A 17,119-nucleotide genomic window follows, 5' to 3' on the forward strand; every position below is an offset into this window, starting at 1 on the left:
GTGGTTTGCCTAATATGAGTTTGCGAAGTGCTCTGAGAAACTTGAATTTACTATAATGCTGACTGAAGGCAAAAAATATCACCTGGCCACCACAGCACTAAAAGTTCCAAGTTAAAAAAGTAAAAGATCCTAAAGAAACAAAGAGCCACCCCCAGAAGCAATCCATGCTTTGCAACACCAAGATAAAATAACCTTGTATGTACAGAGAATACTGAATACAATTATACCTACAGTTTTATTTTGTTTTTTGAAGTGTATGTTTAGCCCAAGCAAGGTATACAAATTTAATCCAGAAACCCAGAAATTCTCTGCCCCATGTCCCATTCCACGACCACTGTTGCCCTGCAGTTTCCCTCACTACACACCTAGAGGAGCTGCTCTTGGAGTTCAGGAAGACTCAATGACCTTCTCTCCCCAAGGCCTGGACTTCACCTTTCTGCTTGGAAAGGTAATGGAGGTTTTCTGATGAGCAAGAGCTAAGAACACACCCTATGCTAACCAGCAGCCCCTGCATGAGACTACTAACGACTCAGGCTGAAGAAGCACTAACTACTAAGCTCTCTATATTACCAGGTCCCTAGGTATACTGTCTCTGACTTCTTACAGAAAGTGCCAATGATATGCAAACATCTTCTCTTGGGTTTTTCTTCCTTCCATGCTCTCACCCTCCACCATCTCAGCCTGCCACAGCACTCGAGCAATATTTTTCTGCAGCATCTTCAAAGGAATCCAGCGCTTGCTTTTCCTCTGTGCTTAAAAATTTACAGGCACTTACACCTCTTCAATAGTTCTTTTTAAATAAGAACACCAGCAATTTGAAAACCCTGCACTYTATTTCAGCAGCACTCATCAGTCCCTCCAGGCTGCACCCGACCCTTTGGTTTTCTGCATTCAGCATCAAGGAGGAAGGTGCTGCTTTGGGTCCTGTTTATCCACAGGACATAGAGGCAGAAGTCCTGGGGGAAATTTTGCCATGCATGCAGGAGAAAGTTGGGCAAACACTTTTCCTCTTGTCTCTGGTAGCCAAGAACAGAAAGTGGGTTAAGTAGTCATAGCAACAGAGTTGTAACAACTGTCAGAGAAAAGAGAACCAGCTTATCACTCCAAGGGTGAAACATCCAGTGGAAATGAGGAAAATGAATGGAAACAAAGCGGAGATGCCCGAGGCAGAGGTTTAGACCATGTTGGCAGAGATTCTCTTGTAATCCAAACACATTTCCTATTTCAGAACATTACCTGATGCTGTTAGTCTGCACAGGGAGAAAAGGCTTAACCCTGCTACCATCCTGCGCTGTGGATTCACACAAGCACTTGCAGGAATGTGGGAATGTCAGCCCTGAACCAAAAATTCATCCCTGATAACTTGCACAGACTTCAGTGGCGCCATCCTGCAGATAGCACCAACTAACCAGAACACCACAGGTACTAGTGTCACCCTTGCCGTGGAAGTCTGTTCACATTTCAACATATGGATGCCATATAAGCAATATACTGTGCAGGATACATTCTTGCTCCCTGCTCAGCTCTGCAAGCATTTACATCAACTCTCCCTGCACAAAGCAGGGCTGAGAGTGCTCCAGGGAGAGCATCCCCCTGCGGCGCAGACCGCAGCATCTCCTTCACCGCACACAGCTGCCTGGTGCAAGGGTTTGAAACAGCAAGCAAAGACGATTCCCGGCTCTAATTGACAATAAACGAGCAGGGAAGGTATGCAATTACCTCAATACTTCCATGACTGCAAAACACATCAGAGGATCTTGAACGACAGGCAATGGTCAGGACTCGGCTCTCATACTAAAAATGCCAAGTGCATGAAGAGAAGGCGCTGGGGAGGGTGCCTCCCGCAGCGTGGCGCCAGGACTGCTCCCCAAGCATCCCGCGGGTCCTAACGGGAACCCGCAACCACCCGCGACCTGGAGCGGACTGCGTGCAATCCAACAACAGCACAAGAACAGCAAGACGGTTACTACCGCATTTGAGCCAATGGTCACTGAACGGACAGATCAGGCTCTTTGAAACGTTTGTGTGAATAAATGAAAATTAAAACTCCTCTAATTGCTTGCTCTAACTGCTGACCTGCCCTGAGATGTCTGGAATAGCAACAGAAAGCATCTTAGAAGACTCGAATGCATAAGACAATCGGAGACAGGGTGATAAGTGGAAAATCTGTCCCTCCCTGGATCTCAAAGGGAATGAGGTGTTTTAGATAAAGACATGATTAAACAAGCCATTTTGGATCTCTGTAAAGGGAGTTGAAACATCAAACACAGAGAAAACAGGCTTTACTTACAATGGCAAAACAGCTCTATCCATATCCCTTCACTAGAAACTCATTTCAAAACACAGTAATTTACAGATGTTGCTTACAGGATCAGTCAATGTTTATCTTCCTTCATATACAAAGCTGAAATAGCAAATCATGCATGACTGTGATTAAGATCAGCTCATTTTTTACTTGCTGTAGGAATTGTGATTTTTGTGCTCCCCTAACAGTAAGGTGCCTGAGTCAGTCAGCAAAAAAAAAAAAAAAGAAAGAAAAAAGAAAAGAAAAAGAAAAGAAAAGAAAGGCAAAATAGCTCAACACTAAAAAACTAACTCACAGAGTACTTCCATGAAAGCATTGATTGTATATGAAAAATCACTGATGGGATGTAATAACATTCCTCGCAACAGTCAACTAAACATACTAGCTGTGATATTTAAGAATGATTCAAAGGGTGTGAAATTTGAGAACAGTATTCAACAGATGTGTAACAGCTTTGCAATCACAGGTTAAAACATCTAAACTACTTTTATTAATATTATATGTAATAACAAGCATTGGTGCTGTGTTAAAGCTGAGAAGGCAGCCATTAGAAAACTATGATAGCCTTGAAATTTAAGTTAAAGGATCCGATTCTCCTCCGCTACCAGTATAAATGAAGAATAACTTCAGTGACATTAACAGCTGAGCCATGCAGAATCCAGGTTTTTCTTTTCATGAGAAATACTTCAAGACATTTTTCCCTCAGGAGAAAAGGCAAATAACATATTGCAAAATTTTCTGTGAATTCTCACTTCACCAAAATCAAAACATTTTGCTCCAAATTCTAACTTTTTATACTCTATAAGTCAAAGTAGACAAAACAAAGAAAATCACCAAGTGAAAATTCAAAATGGAAGATTGCCTCTTTCTCATTTATCTCATTTCCATTTTCTCCTAAGACACCATGTTTGCTGAAATCAACACATCCTTGCAAAATACTTCATTCTCAACAAATCAGTATTTTTCTGCTCGAAAAGCATTTTAACAAAAGAATATTTCTGAGCAACGTTACATGGGTGCAAGCGACAAAGAAATCCAGCTCAAGATCTTTACCACAGCTCTGGGGTCACTTTGCAATCTGGCTCGTTTCCTGAGAGAAGTTAAATAACAGAAATGGGGCTACATAAAGAAGATTTATGAGAAAGGAAAGAGAACAGAACTAAAAATGCTACTGTTTCTTTCAAAGCTGGGACACAAAAGGGTAAAGCAAACAAAAGCAGCAATTTCCTCATTTCCCAGGAGGCTTGCTGGGAGATTTGGGATACTTGGGGAGGAAAAGTGGGAATGGACCTGGAAACACGCACAGAGACTCTCTCTATCCCTTCTGCCCGGTACAGGTGACCGGGCCAGCGAGACTGGGTTTACCCTCTTGCTGTGCCAAATGAGGAGAAAGCAGGATGTGCACAGTCCTGAACAGATGCAGAGAGCAAGGAAAAGGGAGACATGAGCGATCCTAAAAGGTGGAGAGCTGCTGTTTTAAACGCTCCCTGCAAAGCTGCATGGGATGATTTTAACCTAAGCTGCCTCACAGGTGACAGGCTCTATAGACAGACATACAGGTACTTGCTGAAACGCACTTTATTAATTGAATGCTTCTATTAACAGCGCGCATGCTAATTTGCGAAAGGGAGCAGTGATCTGCCGCTCTCGCAGGGTCCCTTCGGCGAGTTACCCGAGACCCGCTCCTGAGAGGCGCTGAGCGCCAGGGAGCCCATCCGACCCTTCAGACATACAGGCGCTCAGCACTGCAGGATCGAGGACAAAGCTGTGGGGAAAAAAACCCGGCACCATTTATAAACACAACATACTACCACAACTTTTCGGTACCCTACAGATTACACAGAACCAAGAGCCGCAGGGAAACTAGTCAAAAATTGCTGTTATTTAAAATGATTTCTCCAGGTTTTTCGAGCCAACTTGTAAAAAAACTTATAGCCCTCCTCTGAACTCTAAAGGTTGCCTTAAACGTTATTCTAAAGGGAAATTATCCTATTGCAAAGGATTTTTCCCACTTACACGTAGAAATTATGGCTCCTGAGAGGTCTGCGAGACACTGACAATCAAGTTTTTTTTGTTCATAAGCACATGGCTTGACATATTGGGCATCCAAAGGAACACCTATACTAGGAATCTGTTTGCACCGAAGAAGTTTAAAGCAACACAGAATGTATATTGCTCTTTCAAAAATAGCTCATTTTAAACGCACATGATTTTAAACCTGACTTGAAAATTCCACTTTGTGTAGACAAATCCACTGCCAGACTAAAGCGCCGAAAGAGGTATCCTGTTTGTCGACACGCAGCATTCAGCGGGGTATTAAAAATAATGTAATTGCACTGAACTCGCCCACAGTGTCTCCCACCTGCAGACCATGAACTGCTGCACAGAGGAGCAATGCCTCCTCTATCATTACCTCCTTTTATGGATGCACGCCTTGAACGAAGTCATTTTTCCCAAGTCACCGGACTGAATGGTGGCAAAACCTGCTGTGGGACCCGGATCCCGAGTCCGGGCTCCCTGCACAACGCTGCACTACCGGCTCAGACGAAGAGCAGGCAGCGCTGCTTGCTCCCTAAGCCCAAAGAGCTCCTGCGTGCCCCACCGCTCTGCAGCAGGCGTGCTTCAGGCAGGCTTCGCTTGCAAAAGGGTGGCCAGCACTAAACCAGAGCGGGGGTCGGCAGCGCGCAAGCTCCCCTTCTCCCGAACATAGCGTGAATGCCGCTAGAGGTCTCACGATCCGCTGGAAGGGATGCTGCTCCGGGCCTCCAGGCAGCAAACGCGTCCCAGGAGGCCCAGCAGCAAACCCTATTACACACTCGGGCAGCCAGGACAGACCTAGGTCTTTGGGGCACTGCAAAGGCTAGAGACCCACTCTCTAGGCTAACACACGTGCTGATCTTCCAAGCGCTGAGAGAGGAGCAGAACGGTGCTTTTTACCCCGTGCATCTCCAATGAGCACAAGGAAACTGTTGATGGAGCAAGTGCGGAGGACTGGACACCTGTAGGGAGCTCGCCGAGAGCAGGGCTTGGGAAGGCTCAGCTGTGCCCAGGGGTACTTACTGGTTTCTGCTGTCTCATACTCGCTGTCTCGCAGCAGCTCGAAGATGTCCACCTCCACTTTGGCCTTCCCCGCTCTCTCCGGCGCGCGGTTGATGCGGTTCTTCGCCAGGGTAATGGAGAGCCTCTCCCCTCTGCTGCACTCCATGGGGTCATCCAGCACGGCAGCTGGGGAGAGCAGGGAGGAAACGACAGCAGTCAGCTCCGGTCTCGCTGGCAGGCGCATGCGTGGCAGGGCCCTCCAAGCACCCTTCCAGGCGTGCCACGGCCACGCGCACAGCTGCCGCTTCGGCACGCCTGCTCCCGGCGGAGCTATTGTTAGCGCGTCCTCCCTCCCTCCCTCCCACGCGCGGCCTTTCCGTCTGCTTCGCCCACCTCCCAGGCCTCGCCAGACGCGGGGGCGGCGAGATCGCTGCGGCGGAGGCTGCGCTACCTGCCTGCTCGCCGCAGCGCGCCGAGGCTCCCCCGAGCCAGCGCCGGTGGCAGAGCTGGCGTCGGCCCGCTTGGCGTCCAGCTGCGCCGATCGGAGCGGCCCTGGGCTGGGCAACGGGCTAACGGCGGGATGCACGAATGACGTCCCCGAATACCCTCCGCTCGTTCGTTCCACGACGCGTTTGCGCAGCGCCGAAGCAGCAGAGCAGTTCTCATAGCTGGAATATTTCAGGAAGCAAGTGGGCAGCAGTGGGTGGGAAGGGACAAATATTTTTCAAACAGAAAGCACTTGACTCTTGAACTCAGCTCCTGGGCCTACCCACTCAAATCTGTGTTAGGCAGAGGGAGATAATGTAGGGTATTATTTTTATTTTTATTTTCTTGATAGAATGCAAAAAAGAAATTGGAGTCAAGCATTAATCATAGTGTTTCTTTATGAGCTGGCAGAACTTTCTGCACCCCGGTAGGCTTATCCTTGCTAACACGAGATCTCATTCCAGCATGCAGCTATTCAATTCTATCTGAGGAGGAAGAGCGTTGTTTTTTGTTGTGCACATCAGAAAGGCACCAATGCTCATCTTCCCTTTCCAAAATCACTCCAAAGGGAGAGACGCCACTCAAAGGAACTGCTCAGGTGTAAAGCAAGTCCCAGCTCAAAGCTGAATCAGGCCCTGCACTGTGTAGGTTGGCAATGTAGGGATTAGTGGGGCTCTGTTGCTTTGTGTGTCAGGGAAATATGGAACGAACTACAGCAGTTGGGTACCTTGTTAAAGCTTTGAAAGGCATCATTTTTCTGTAGAAATTTTTTTTCTTTTTTAAAGACAGGGAGAGACAGAAAAAAACATGTAAATTGACTGACAGCTGAAATAAAGCAAACTGGCCATTACCTGGAGGTATAGTGCCTCTGTAAGACCAAGGGGTGGGGGCAGAGACCAAGCATACACATATTTTGAAGACACAGTTAACCAGGACTGAAGTTAGAGGAAATAATCAGCAAAGAAGAAAAAAAAAAATAGAAGCAATCCCCAGCTGTGACCAAAGCCTCCCTGACAATCACCCAGTTGGCTTTCCTGTCTTCATCACAGCAACCATGCTGTTCATCAGACCCTCAGTCCATCCCGACTGCTAGCTTTCTCTTTCCTCTGCGCTCATCAGCGCATGGCAAGGCAGCACTCCCGAAACTCCAGGGCAGGCAGCTGTGCTACCATCTGACCTCAAGGGAAGCTTCTTCCTTATCCCTGCAGAGTGGGAGGCTGTCATACATTTTGAGCCATGAAGGGTTTTCTGTCCCCAGGAGAATCTGGGCTGGGCTGCAGGACATGCAGACAGCCAGCAAAGCCACTTGCTGAACGGGGGACTCTGCTAATTAGCTAATGAGGCCGCAAGGATGCCACGCTTCCAAGGAGGCATGCTGGTAGGGGCATGATTGATGGGCTCCCCTTCACCAGCGACACCACTGTGAGGGGCGGCTCTTTTTACAGAGCCAAAGATCCTAGCAGATTTTGAAAACCCTGTTGAGTGTCAGACCTTGAACCAGAGGACTCCCATTTTGGTCTCCATCTCCTGCTYCTCATTTTAGCCCCTCACTCGTACACGTTCACAATGTTGCTGTCTCTGGCTGAAGTAGGAGAAATGCTGTCATCTTGCGCTCTCGCTGAGAGCCCTTCCTTGGAGGGCGGATAGTGCCCCCAAGGTCCTCGCCATGCACGGGCATCAGTCACCCTTCCCTGCCACCAACACAGGGAGCCTTTGGCACATCCCAGCCCCACAACGAAACCAGCTCCTCTTGCCTTTGCTTTCCTATCCCAAGGCTTACTCTGAACCAGCGCCAAAGCTCAAAGCACAGACCAGTTCCAACAAACCATCTGCACCCCATTTCGGGGCTCTTCTCCCARCCTCCCTCACTCGGCTCCGTGCGATATTCCTTCCCGTGACACAGCTCTAGACCTGCCTCACCCACAGGCTCAGCAACCAGGCATTCACAGCTCAGGCTGGCCTGGCAGGAGAGTCCCAAAATAGTCCTTAAGATCGAACGTTTCATTTCACACACGGCCATTACTTCAGAAGGCATTAAGCTTCCCATCGCCCCATCTGAAACAGATAAACTGGAGGCGGAAGAGGATCCTCATGGGTGAGCACACAGAGCTCCCAAGAGATGCAACGGCAACAGTGCACAAGCTTACAGGAAAACTTGGAGAAGCCATTTGCTTTCCCATATGGTTACTCGTGCGCTCCTCCAGCCCTCCTCCAACACCCCAGAACTGTGGTCACGATATACACCACCAGAACTGCTAAGACAAAAGAGCACAGGGCAAAAGCCATCTCTACCTAACTATAGATTTACGCATGGACATACGCACATACAGACGTGACCATGGGAACTGTTCGAATGAGAAATGCTCCGGTCTGGTATATATTACCCTCACTGCAATCTTGTATGCTAAAACACGATATAATAAAGTTTTAACAACTTGGTTATTCTTAACATGTTCCTGGAGTATATGGACAGCTGGCAAACAAATCGTCTTTGTATAAAAGGTTGTTTTTTTTTTCCCTTTTCTCCCTATCTCTTCTTTTCGCAGGTTAGCATTTACTAACTTGTAAACAAATGGAGTTTGCTAGGAAATCCAGGCAGGATCTTACCACACCTGTACATAGGAGGGCAAGGAGAAGTCAAGGCAGATGGGCAGTGGCAACAGGAAAAGCCTTCTGCCATTTGGAGACAGATATTTAGCTCGATTCTAAGTACAGGCACCTAAAAAACTGACTTCTGATCAGTCCTGTATCTTATATAACTTAAGGCCTATCAAGAAATTTACCTTGTGTGCTACTGTTGGCGAATCAGAAAATAAATGGCATGGAAAATAGCTAGCTACCAAATCCACCAGTTAGGCAAAGGCGGTCCAGGCTACCGTGATGTACTCTCTATCAGGACGTTTAGGAGCGCACTCCGCAGTCAGGGACAGCCTGGGCAGGAGCCCACAGCAAATGGACCAGAAACTCCTTAACCCCTTTAAGTGGATTGATTGCAATCATCTGACCAGAGCATCTGATATAGCTACCGTATATCCCCCATATAAGGAGGCATTATCAGTGCCAGACAACTAGCTGGGCATGGGGAAGCAGAGGATAGTGTGCGTATGCATACGCGCAGATGTATAGCTGGACAGCTATAGACAAAGGGATGCACACATTTGGGGCTACACATACTGATCCACTCAGGAACCTTCTTTTCCTGTTTTTTTCCCCCAGTTTTAAGACAGTTAAATGGAACTAAGTACCAATAAGGAAACATACAGCAATACTTCTTGTAAGATATGCACAGATGTCTTGGCACACGGTCCCAGTCCTTCAGGCAGCACCATCTCCTCTGCTCCTCTAACACGCAAGCACCATCATTATCTGCAAAGCTAGGACAGTTAATCTTAATCTCATTATGCAAGCAAAAAGGTTGTGCTCTCCTCTAAGGCCAGGAGCTTGGATCACAGGTTTTTTAAGTTGATATGGCTGGTGACTACTCTTAATTATAAAGGAGTCAGGAGAGAAATGTGCCCAAACAAGCAGCTTGCTCATGAACTCCCTGCTTCTCTAGGAAAGCAGCATCAGAAACGGAAGAAAGAGAAAGTCCTAAATAAGCCCCATTTCCTCTTTCCACTTCCTAGCAAAGCTTCAAGCCCCAAAACGGCTTGAAGCTTCCACACGAGCTTTGTGCTATGGCTCTGCTTCCAGGAGAGAGCAGAGCAACATACTCAATTTGATGAACATCCCAAAATACTTGTTAAATTCCAGGTGCTGACATATCAAAACGAAAGACCAGTGATGGGGCAGTGTATGTCAACTTTCTTAGATTTAATATTTTGCAATTAAAGCTTCAAAATCATTAAATCAAAAGTTTTCAAGAATATTCAATTCTTCAGTTGTCAGTTTTCAAACAAAATTCACTTCCATTAACAYACAGTTAGATTCATTTTAAAAATAAAGAGTTGAGACTGAAGCATTTAAAATAATTACCTCAGGTCAGCTAGGCACAAACACTTGCAGAATGATTTTTTTTGTCTCTATTCAAGAAAGTTCCCCCCCCCCCCCCTTTCTGGAAATCTTGAAAATTTTCCTATATCAGGTGGGGGAGAAACCTTCCCTGCTCAGCTCTCATTACAATTGAACTTTGCAGCCAGCCTTAGGAGCAAATACATGAGGAAGAGGAAAGAGCCCAGAAGCAAGTGGCAATTTTCAGAAAAGCAAGTCAGGCRGAAATGAAGGGAACAAAACCGGCTGCTCAGTCCCAGGAAGGCAAGGGGGAGCTGGGGGCGAGTTACCCTCCCTGACAGCAGGAATAGCAAGGAGGCCCTCACCTCTGGCCAGGTCCTTAATTGCAATATATCCGAACAAGTGGGAACAGGTATCGGGGCTTGCTGTCCTCTGCTAAAGCACCGAGCAGAAGCCACCCCAACCTCGTGCCCACCAGGCTTGCAGACGCCAGAGGCTCTGCTTCAGCTGCCAGCAGACGGGTCGGGTGCTGAGCCCTCGCTGGAAGCCACGGGCACTTTGTAGCTCAGCTTGACAAGCAGGCAGAGACCTTCAACGTCCCAGTTTTCAGTCACTCTTGCTTCAAACCGCAGCCACCTTCAAATCCATGCAGCAGAAGGGAAAAAATACGCAGATCTCTCCCTACAAGTACAAGCCCCCACAGAGATTTGAGTGAAAGGGAAATTTGGGTTACTTTTCACACTATATGACACAGGGGACACAGCCAGACAGCTTGAATCCCATGATGGAGGTGGCACTCGCATAAACCAGCCACTGATCAAACTACATTACAGCTTCCCATCTTCCTGCGGGGCTCGCGGCAGAACCCCCACAAAATTTGTCTGCTTGCATTTTGGGAGACTAGTTAGTTTTGCCAAATATTAAACCAGGCCACAGAATGGACTGCGTAATGAGGCTGAACTAATGTTTATTTATTACAGCTAGCGGATGAAAAAGGTCATTTAATGTTTAAAAAAAGGTTGATTTTAAAACTTTATGTCTTGGGATGCAGTGCCAAAGCTCATCTAATAGCAGCATCATTAAGTATGAACTAAAATCTTTATTTAAATCCCCTTTCATCTATTCCTGTCTATTAAATATGTGAAGATGCATCAAGTAAACCTTCAATCCTGAAAACTTACAGCAAAGTCTTTGAACTTTGTTAGCCTCAGAAATCACTTCTCTCCTCCCCGTCATAATAAATGTCTCTAATTTAAAGTACCTTCTCTACACATCATGAGGAAAATCCTTCAGAGGTAGTCAGGAGCACCTGGGTCCGTGATGCCTGATTCAGCGCCATTAGAATTTCACAGGGACTAAGACTCAAACAACTTCAAGTGAAGTCAACAAGGACTAACAGATGCTGAGCATTTCTTCAGAGCTGGTTGGAAACATCTTTTCCCATGGGACATTCTGATCATAACAGATAAATATCCTTTTTATAAACATATATTTTTTTAACTCAATATGCCCAAATTTTCATAACAACTAGCACAAAAAACACAAACCCAAGGGGCTACAAACCGAAAGAGTTTATCCATTTGTATATTCATTGAAAATAGTTAGGTTACAGCTGCTGAAAAATTTGAGCAACAAGTGACTTTTCAATTGCAAATGTCCATCAAACACAAATTTCTAATTAAGCACTCAGAGTTAACGATTGGACAGCAAGAACTACAAAAAAAGACATCTGCAAAACACCAGACTACAGGGAGCCAAAGAAATGCTAAATGACATGACAGCAGTCACCCCTCTGAGGCAAACAAATTCATTCATTACTTTCCTATAAGAAATCCCCCTCCGTGATTTCTCCGGCCCCACAGAGGCAGGCAAACGCGATGGGGAGGGCAAGGCAGGAATCAGGGGTCTTTGAAGAGATGTGTGGTTGTGTGTGCGTGTGTGCACGTGCACATGTTAGTACACACCTGGCCATGCAGGGCGGATTGCCTTCACACGGACGGAAAAGCCTGGTGTATTGACATTTGGCTGTAGTATTTTCACTCCACTTAAGCAGAGCACAGCTACGGCAGTATGAAAGGCAGATACTTGAAAGTCTTTTCTCCTCTCACCCTGAAGAAGCCGCTGCGGGAGGAGGAAGGTTATTCCTCCCTGAACAATTCAGCCCTGCTCCTGTTTTTCTGGAAGAGCTCACAAGGGGGGATAGGCAGTGCTGTCTGCTTGCATGGGTTTAGCGGTGTAGACAGCTGTCTTCCTGGAGTGCGGCTGAGATAGAGCAACTCATCCTATTAAATGCACCAGAGGACACCGAATTCAATCATTTTTCCATCCTCAGCTGGGTTTCAAACAGTGCTAAAAGAGCAAGAAGTCTCCGTTCTCCCACTCCCCCTGAGCCACGTGGCTCCCCAGCGCGCTGCCCCTGCCAGCCAGGGTCAGCACACACGCACATCGACAAGCCTAGCACGATGGCATGCTTTACTACCCATAGCTACTTCATCCATAATGCTACCAGGATCTAATGAAGTAGCTTTTTTACAACAATAACAGGAACAGATGCTACTGGGAGGTTTCTATACTACACAATAAACAGTGTTCAGCTGACCTTTCCCTATTAAGTTTATTAAGTCTCTTAACTTTCCTCAGATGCTTTCTATAACATTGAGATGTAAAGCCATACTCAAAAGCACAACTGCCATCTCTAGTCTGGTGGTTTGAATATGCAGATTTAACAAAGCACTGGCTTGGCAAACAGAAGATACTTCGCTTTCTGGAGTCTGTCCCTCCAAGTTAAAAAGTTATGAATCCACCCATAATTTCTCAGGTCTTTCCTCTGACAGGTAAGATCACACCTACAACCTCTTCTAATTTATACTACAAACATACTCCCCAAATCCTTTATGTTCCCATAGCAAACAGACTCTCAAATTAAAAATCGTAATGCAAGTTCCACCAGATTTAGGAACTCGCATAGAAGAGCTAATACCCAGCACTCGAATGGATCTGTTCTTGTTCTCAAAACCAGGAACCCTTCATATCAAAGACATACCACAAAACATACCATTCCTCAAAGTGCAGATGTCCTGCTAGGACACACCAGCCGCAGGAGATGCCCTAGGTTCGAGGGGAATCGCCCCCAGCCTCCTGCTCCTGGGCATTCGCCCACTGCTCTCCCACCGGCTGCACCACCATCAGCATCTGGGACCCACCTGAAACACCTCCTGCCTTCACTCACCCCAAACTAGCTCAGAAACAAGAGTAACTAGGTTCATCTGTGGGGAACAGTTGATTAAAAAGGGCTGCAAAGTTGCTTTATTTTGCAAGTTTCCCCTCTGCTGGATTCGGTATCAACCCTTCAGGCTGTCAATACAGCAAATTACAAAAAATTTGCCAGCTTCCTCATTACAAGGCTGTCAAGTATAGCTCCAGTGGAGAAACAGGTGGGATTGTGTTTCCATTATAATCTCTGAAGTGCTGCTTAAAAATAAAACAAAAAGTCCTCAATGTGCTATTACTCTGAGAGGAAAAAGGATCTCATCGAGGGAAAAAAAACCCTAGTAACATAAACTCTCTCCTTCATAGGAAAAGAGACTTGATAATGTTTGTCTGATCTGTGTAGCAGAGGGCTATTTATTGCTCTTGGCCAACACCTAAAATCTGCATTTAAATGGAGCTTCCCTCTCATTTCTGCTATCCAGAGAGAGTCAATTCAGGAGAGAAAGAGAACAGGAGGCATGATAAAAACCAGCTCAGGGCTTTAGTTTCTACTGCTTAAAATGCAACCTCTCTTTCCTTTTCTTTAATAATTGCTTTATGTACATAAAATAAAATCAAAATAACATCCTCTAAGACGGGGAGTTTCCAGGAAGATGGACAACTGTGTTGCAGTGCTCCTCTTTCCTCTCCGAGTCTGGAGAGGAGACAACCTGTCAGTCCTACTGCGCAGACCCCTCACCTCAGCAGTGGGATGCCAAGCGTCAGCGGGGCAGTTCATCTGTGTCCCAACAAACATAGTCCCTCTGGTCCAGGCAGGTAAAAATGCTGCCGGGCTTCTCTTTCCTCCTCTCCTCCAGGGTACACCTGGTGGGATCTCAGGGGAAGAGGGAGGGTTGCGTGTGCAGAGCGCAGGGCTCCTGCGTTTCTTGTCCATAAGCCTGAAGCACCTGCCAACACAGAGATATTTGCGGCCCATTGAATTGTTAAGGAGCTGATTTCCACTGCTGAAGGGTGACATTTCTAGCATTACTTAAGCAGAGCTGGGTCAGCCCCATCGCCTTTCTCCAAACAAGCCATGAAACAGCGATAGGTGTTCCTATCCAAAAAGCAGCGGGAGGGGGAACGCACTTTGGCTGCCATCCTGAGAGCAGATATCTGCAAGACAGGTCTCGTCTCAGTCTCTCGCTCCCTTGCCTAACGTGTGGGGAAAAAAGCACTCTAACGAGACAAGGTCCTGCTCTTCCGGTGCAGATCATCTGCCTTTCCGAATACAAATCTTGCTACAAGGCAGCCAGTGAACCACCTTAGCATGAAGACAGAAGCAAAAGAGCACAAAGGAATAAGAAAGGGGTCTGAAGTGGAAATGGCATGTCCAGAGCTGGATAATGCCATTTGGGGCCATCCTCCTATACAAAAGCAGGGCCAGAAATTGAGGTCCTTTAAAGCTGACTGGAAAAATCCTATGGGTTTCCTTAGCCACAGACTCAAGACAGACTTGCAGCTGTGGATAAAGCCCTGATCTGTGAATTCAAATAATGTGATTTGCAACTAGATAAATCCAATTTAATCCCCCAGAAAAATCTGGCAAGAAAGTTCCCAAAAATGAGGAGAGAAAAGCACGGAGAAAGAGAAATGAATGACTTACCCTTCCTGAGGTGTAAGGTCAGGTTGAGGCAGGGAATAAATGACTAGGGCTCTCAAAGAACATGATATTCAAGGTATCCAGCAAGACAGACTGAAAAAGCCAACCAGAAGGGCCCTCCACCTTACATGAACAGGGTTTTGGGGGCAGGAAAGGGAAGGAGGTGAACATCAAACAGCCAGAAAGCAGAGCAGGACACAGCATATAGCACCTTGACAGTGCCCATTATTCCCCGAAAGCATCCCAAGAGCCACAGACACTGTCCAGGGACAATCCTACCGAAGGCACGTGGAGGCAAACAGACACCAGGAGAGAAGAGCCTGCTGGGGGTGTCAAATTGTTCCAGCAAGAAAACAGACAATTCCATTGGTTAACGAAGCCTGGTGTTGTGCACGAGTGTCTTGGGGCTGGATGCCTTGCTGTTCAAGCCAAAGTTCTCCTCACAGAGGGTGGTATTCATTATGATGCTCTCTAGTGTAGATTTTTGGGGGACTAATAAGGGTGAAGCCACATCTGCTGGCTTTCCTTTGGTGGAACAATAACATGGTGTCTTAACTTGATCCGGTCACCTGTTTTCACAAACACTTTTAGAATGCAATAACTTTGAAATGTCTGTCAAACTGGATTGCAATTCACCAAGAAATTCAAGCTACTGGATGGACACTTATCCATACCTACACAAAGTCAGTGCTAGTGCCTAAATCTTGCTTTCTTAGGAAACCAGCCTAAAAACTGACTGAATTTGGGAACATTGTTTTCCTGTCTATCTGTTGTTTCAATAATGTCAAGTTGAGTGGAGTTTCAAAAGGAAGCTTTTCTGCCCATTTCCATGGTCTCGGGTGACCAGCAGCAGCTGCGGTTGTTAGGAGAGCAGTGGAAGCCCTGGTGGGGCTGGCAAACTTGGCAAGACCACAAAACAACCAAGAACTTAATTAAGTCTGCAGAGAGTATAAATACAAGAAAAATAACCACACTAATCCCAAGTGCCCTTGCAGACAAACAACATGCAAAATTCTAAGTTTAAAAAAAAAAAAAAGGCAGGGGGGTGCAAGTCAATCAGGATTTATAGTTATAATCACAGATTTGAGAGATAGCAACGCTCAGTGCAGCTGTGGGATTCTGTATCTGTGAGCAGGCAGCAACAACAGGTGTGGAAACGACTGCCATAGGATGGGGAGGCAAAGAAGGAAACTGCTGCAGAGCCCCAGATGATGCTGTATGCCTTCCTGGTCACACACACACACACACACTCAACATGTTATGTGCCTACAAGACAGCTCATGACAGAAGCCCAGAGGAGCTCCATCCCATAAAGTCGTTGCATTTCAGTGGCAGCCAAGGCTGTTCCAGCACACACACAAATCTGTGCAATACTTTAGGATTTACTGATTGTCAGTGATGTAAAGAGAGCAACATTTCCAAACCTGACACTTTGCCTCTTCCAGCTGGAGCCATTTCTCGAACGTCCAGCATGCTTCAGGATTAAAGGAATTGGGGACGACCTCTAAAGTCAATGGATTTCCATTTACGTAAGTGGGGCTTGGAACAGGGCTTCTCTGATCATTTTCCTGGGATCTTGGCCTTTAGGGTGAATTTGCTCTTCTTTCAGCAGTTCCCTCACTTCAAGGATGCTAGGACTTTGGCATCATTAAGCAGCATCTTTACTGATTTTTTCCCAGGTTGGCAAATACCAGTGCATTGCAGAGGATGCACAGATTAGACCAAACGATGGAGTGCAGAAGTGCCAAGCCCCAGCTCCAGGCTTGCCACAGTCAGCTGATTAATTGCATATACAAAGATAGCAAGTAGCCTTGGATATATCTGCAATGTCAAGGTGAGAAGAGGAAAAAAAATCTCAGTAGCTAAGGAATCTGGCATTTTGCTTTCACCAGCATGGAGAGCTCAAAGATATCTTGCACCAGTTCTCTTCTTGTTACAAGTCATTAGCCATAGCTACTATTAAAAATCTCTAAAAGATGTATCCAAGACAAGGATCTACCATGCTGGAATGTAGATACCAGATATGACCGTTCCTTTAGAGATACGAGACAGACAAATGATAGGTGGAATGACTTTCGTTCTCTTATGATGGATGAGAAGCAGAGGCACAATGAGATAAAGCAGTCTCCCCTAAGGTTTTACAAAACCGCATGGCAAATAAACAGATTTAATAAGCCAAAAGACTTCAGAAGCCCTCGTCTAGCACTTCAGCCTATTTAGTGCCACTGAAACTTGACACTTCTGCTTCAACCTACGGGCACCCAAGCGCAACACAAAAGCCAAGTGAGCACTATTAATTAACAGCGCATTTGAGAGAAGGATCTCTCCGCCAAAGAGAGCAAGCAACCAAAACCACACAGTCAGTGGGTGGCAGGCCCAGGAAAAGATGCATCTGTGCACCACCACCGTTTAACCATGAGCCTGACACAACAGATCATCCAGCCCCTTCTCACAGCATTCATTCAGGCACAGAGTAGGCAGACAAG

At 46.3% G+C, this 17,119-nt stretch overlaps 1 protein-coding gene across 7 annotated transcripts in view; it reads right to left on the minus strand.

Moving 5' to 3' along the window:
- GRIK4 (glutamate ionotropic receptor kainate type subunit 4) overlaps positions 1–17,119 on the minus strand; it is a 147,019-nt gene that overhangs the window by 78,107 nt on the left and 51,793 nt on the right. For 6 of the 7 annotated variants that reach the window (XM_026073005.1, XM_026073010.1, XM_026073011.1 and 3 more), the window contains one exon: positions 5,366–5,530. In XM_026073005.1, the coding sequence (XP_025928790.1) occupies positions 5,366–5,530 (165 nt within the window). Of the gene's footprint in view, positions 1–5,365; positions 5,531–10,256; positions 10,463–11,042; positions 11,234–13,730; positions 13,939–17,119 lie in introns of all 7 variants that reach the window. The other variant, XM_026073007.1, reaches the window with a different exon arrangement.

Source organism: Apteryx rowi, unplaced genomic scaffold, assembly GCF_003343035.1.
Source record: "Apteryx rowi isolate R43461 unplaced genomic scaffold, aptRow1 scaffold_356, whole genome shotgun sequence".
Lineage (NCBI taxonomy): Eukaryota > Metazoa > Chordata > Aves > Apterygiformes > Apterygidae > Apteryx > Apteryx rowi.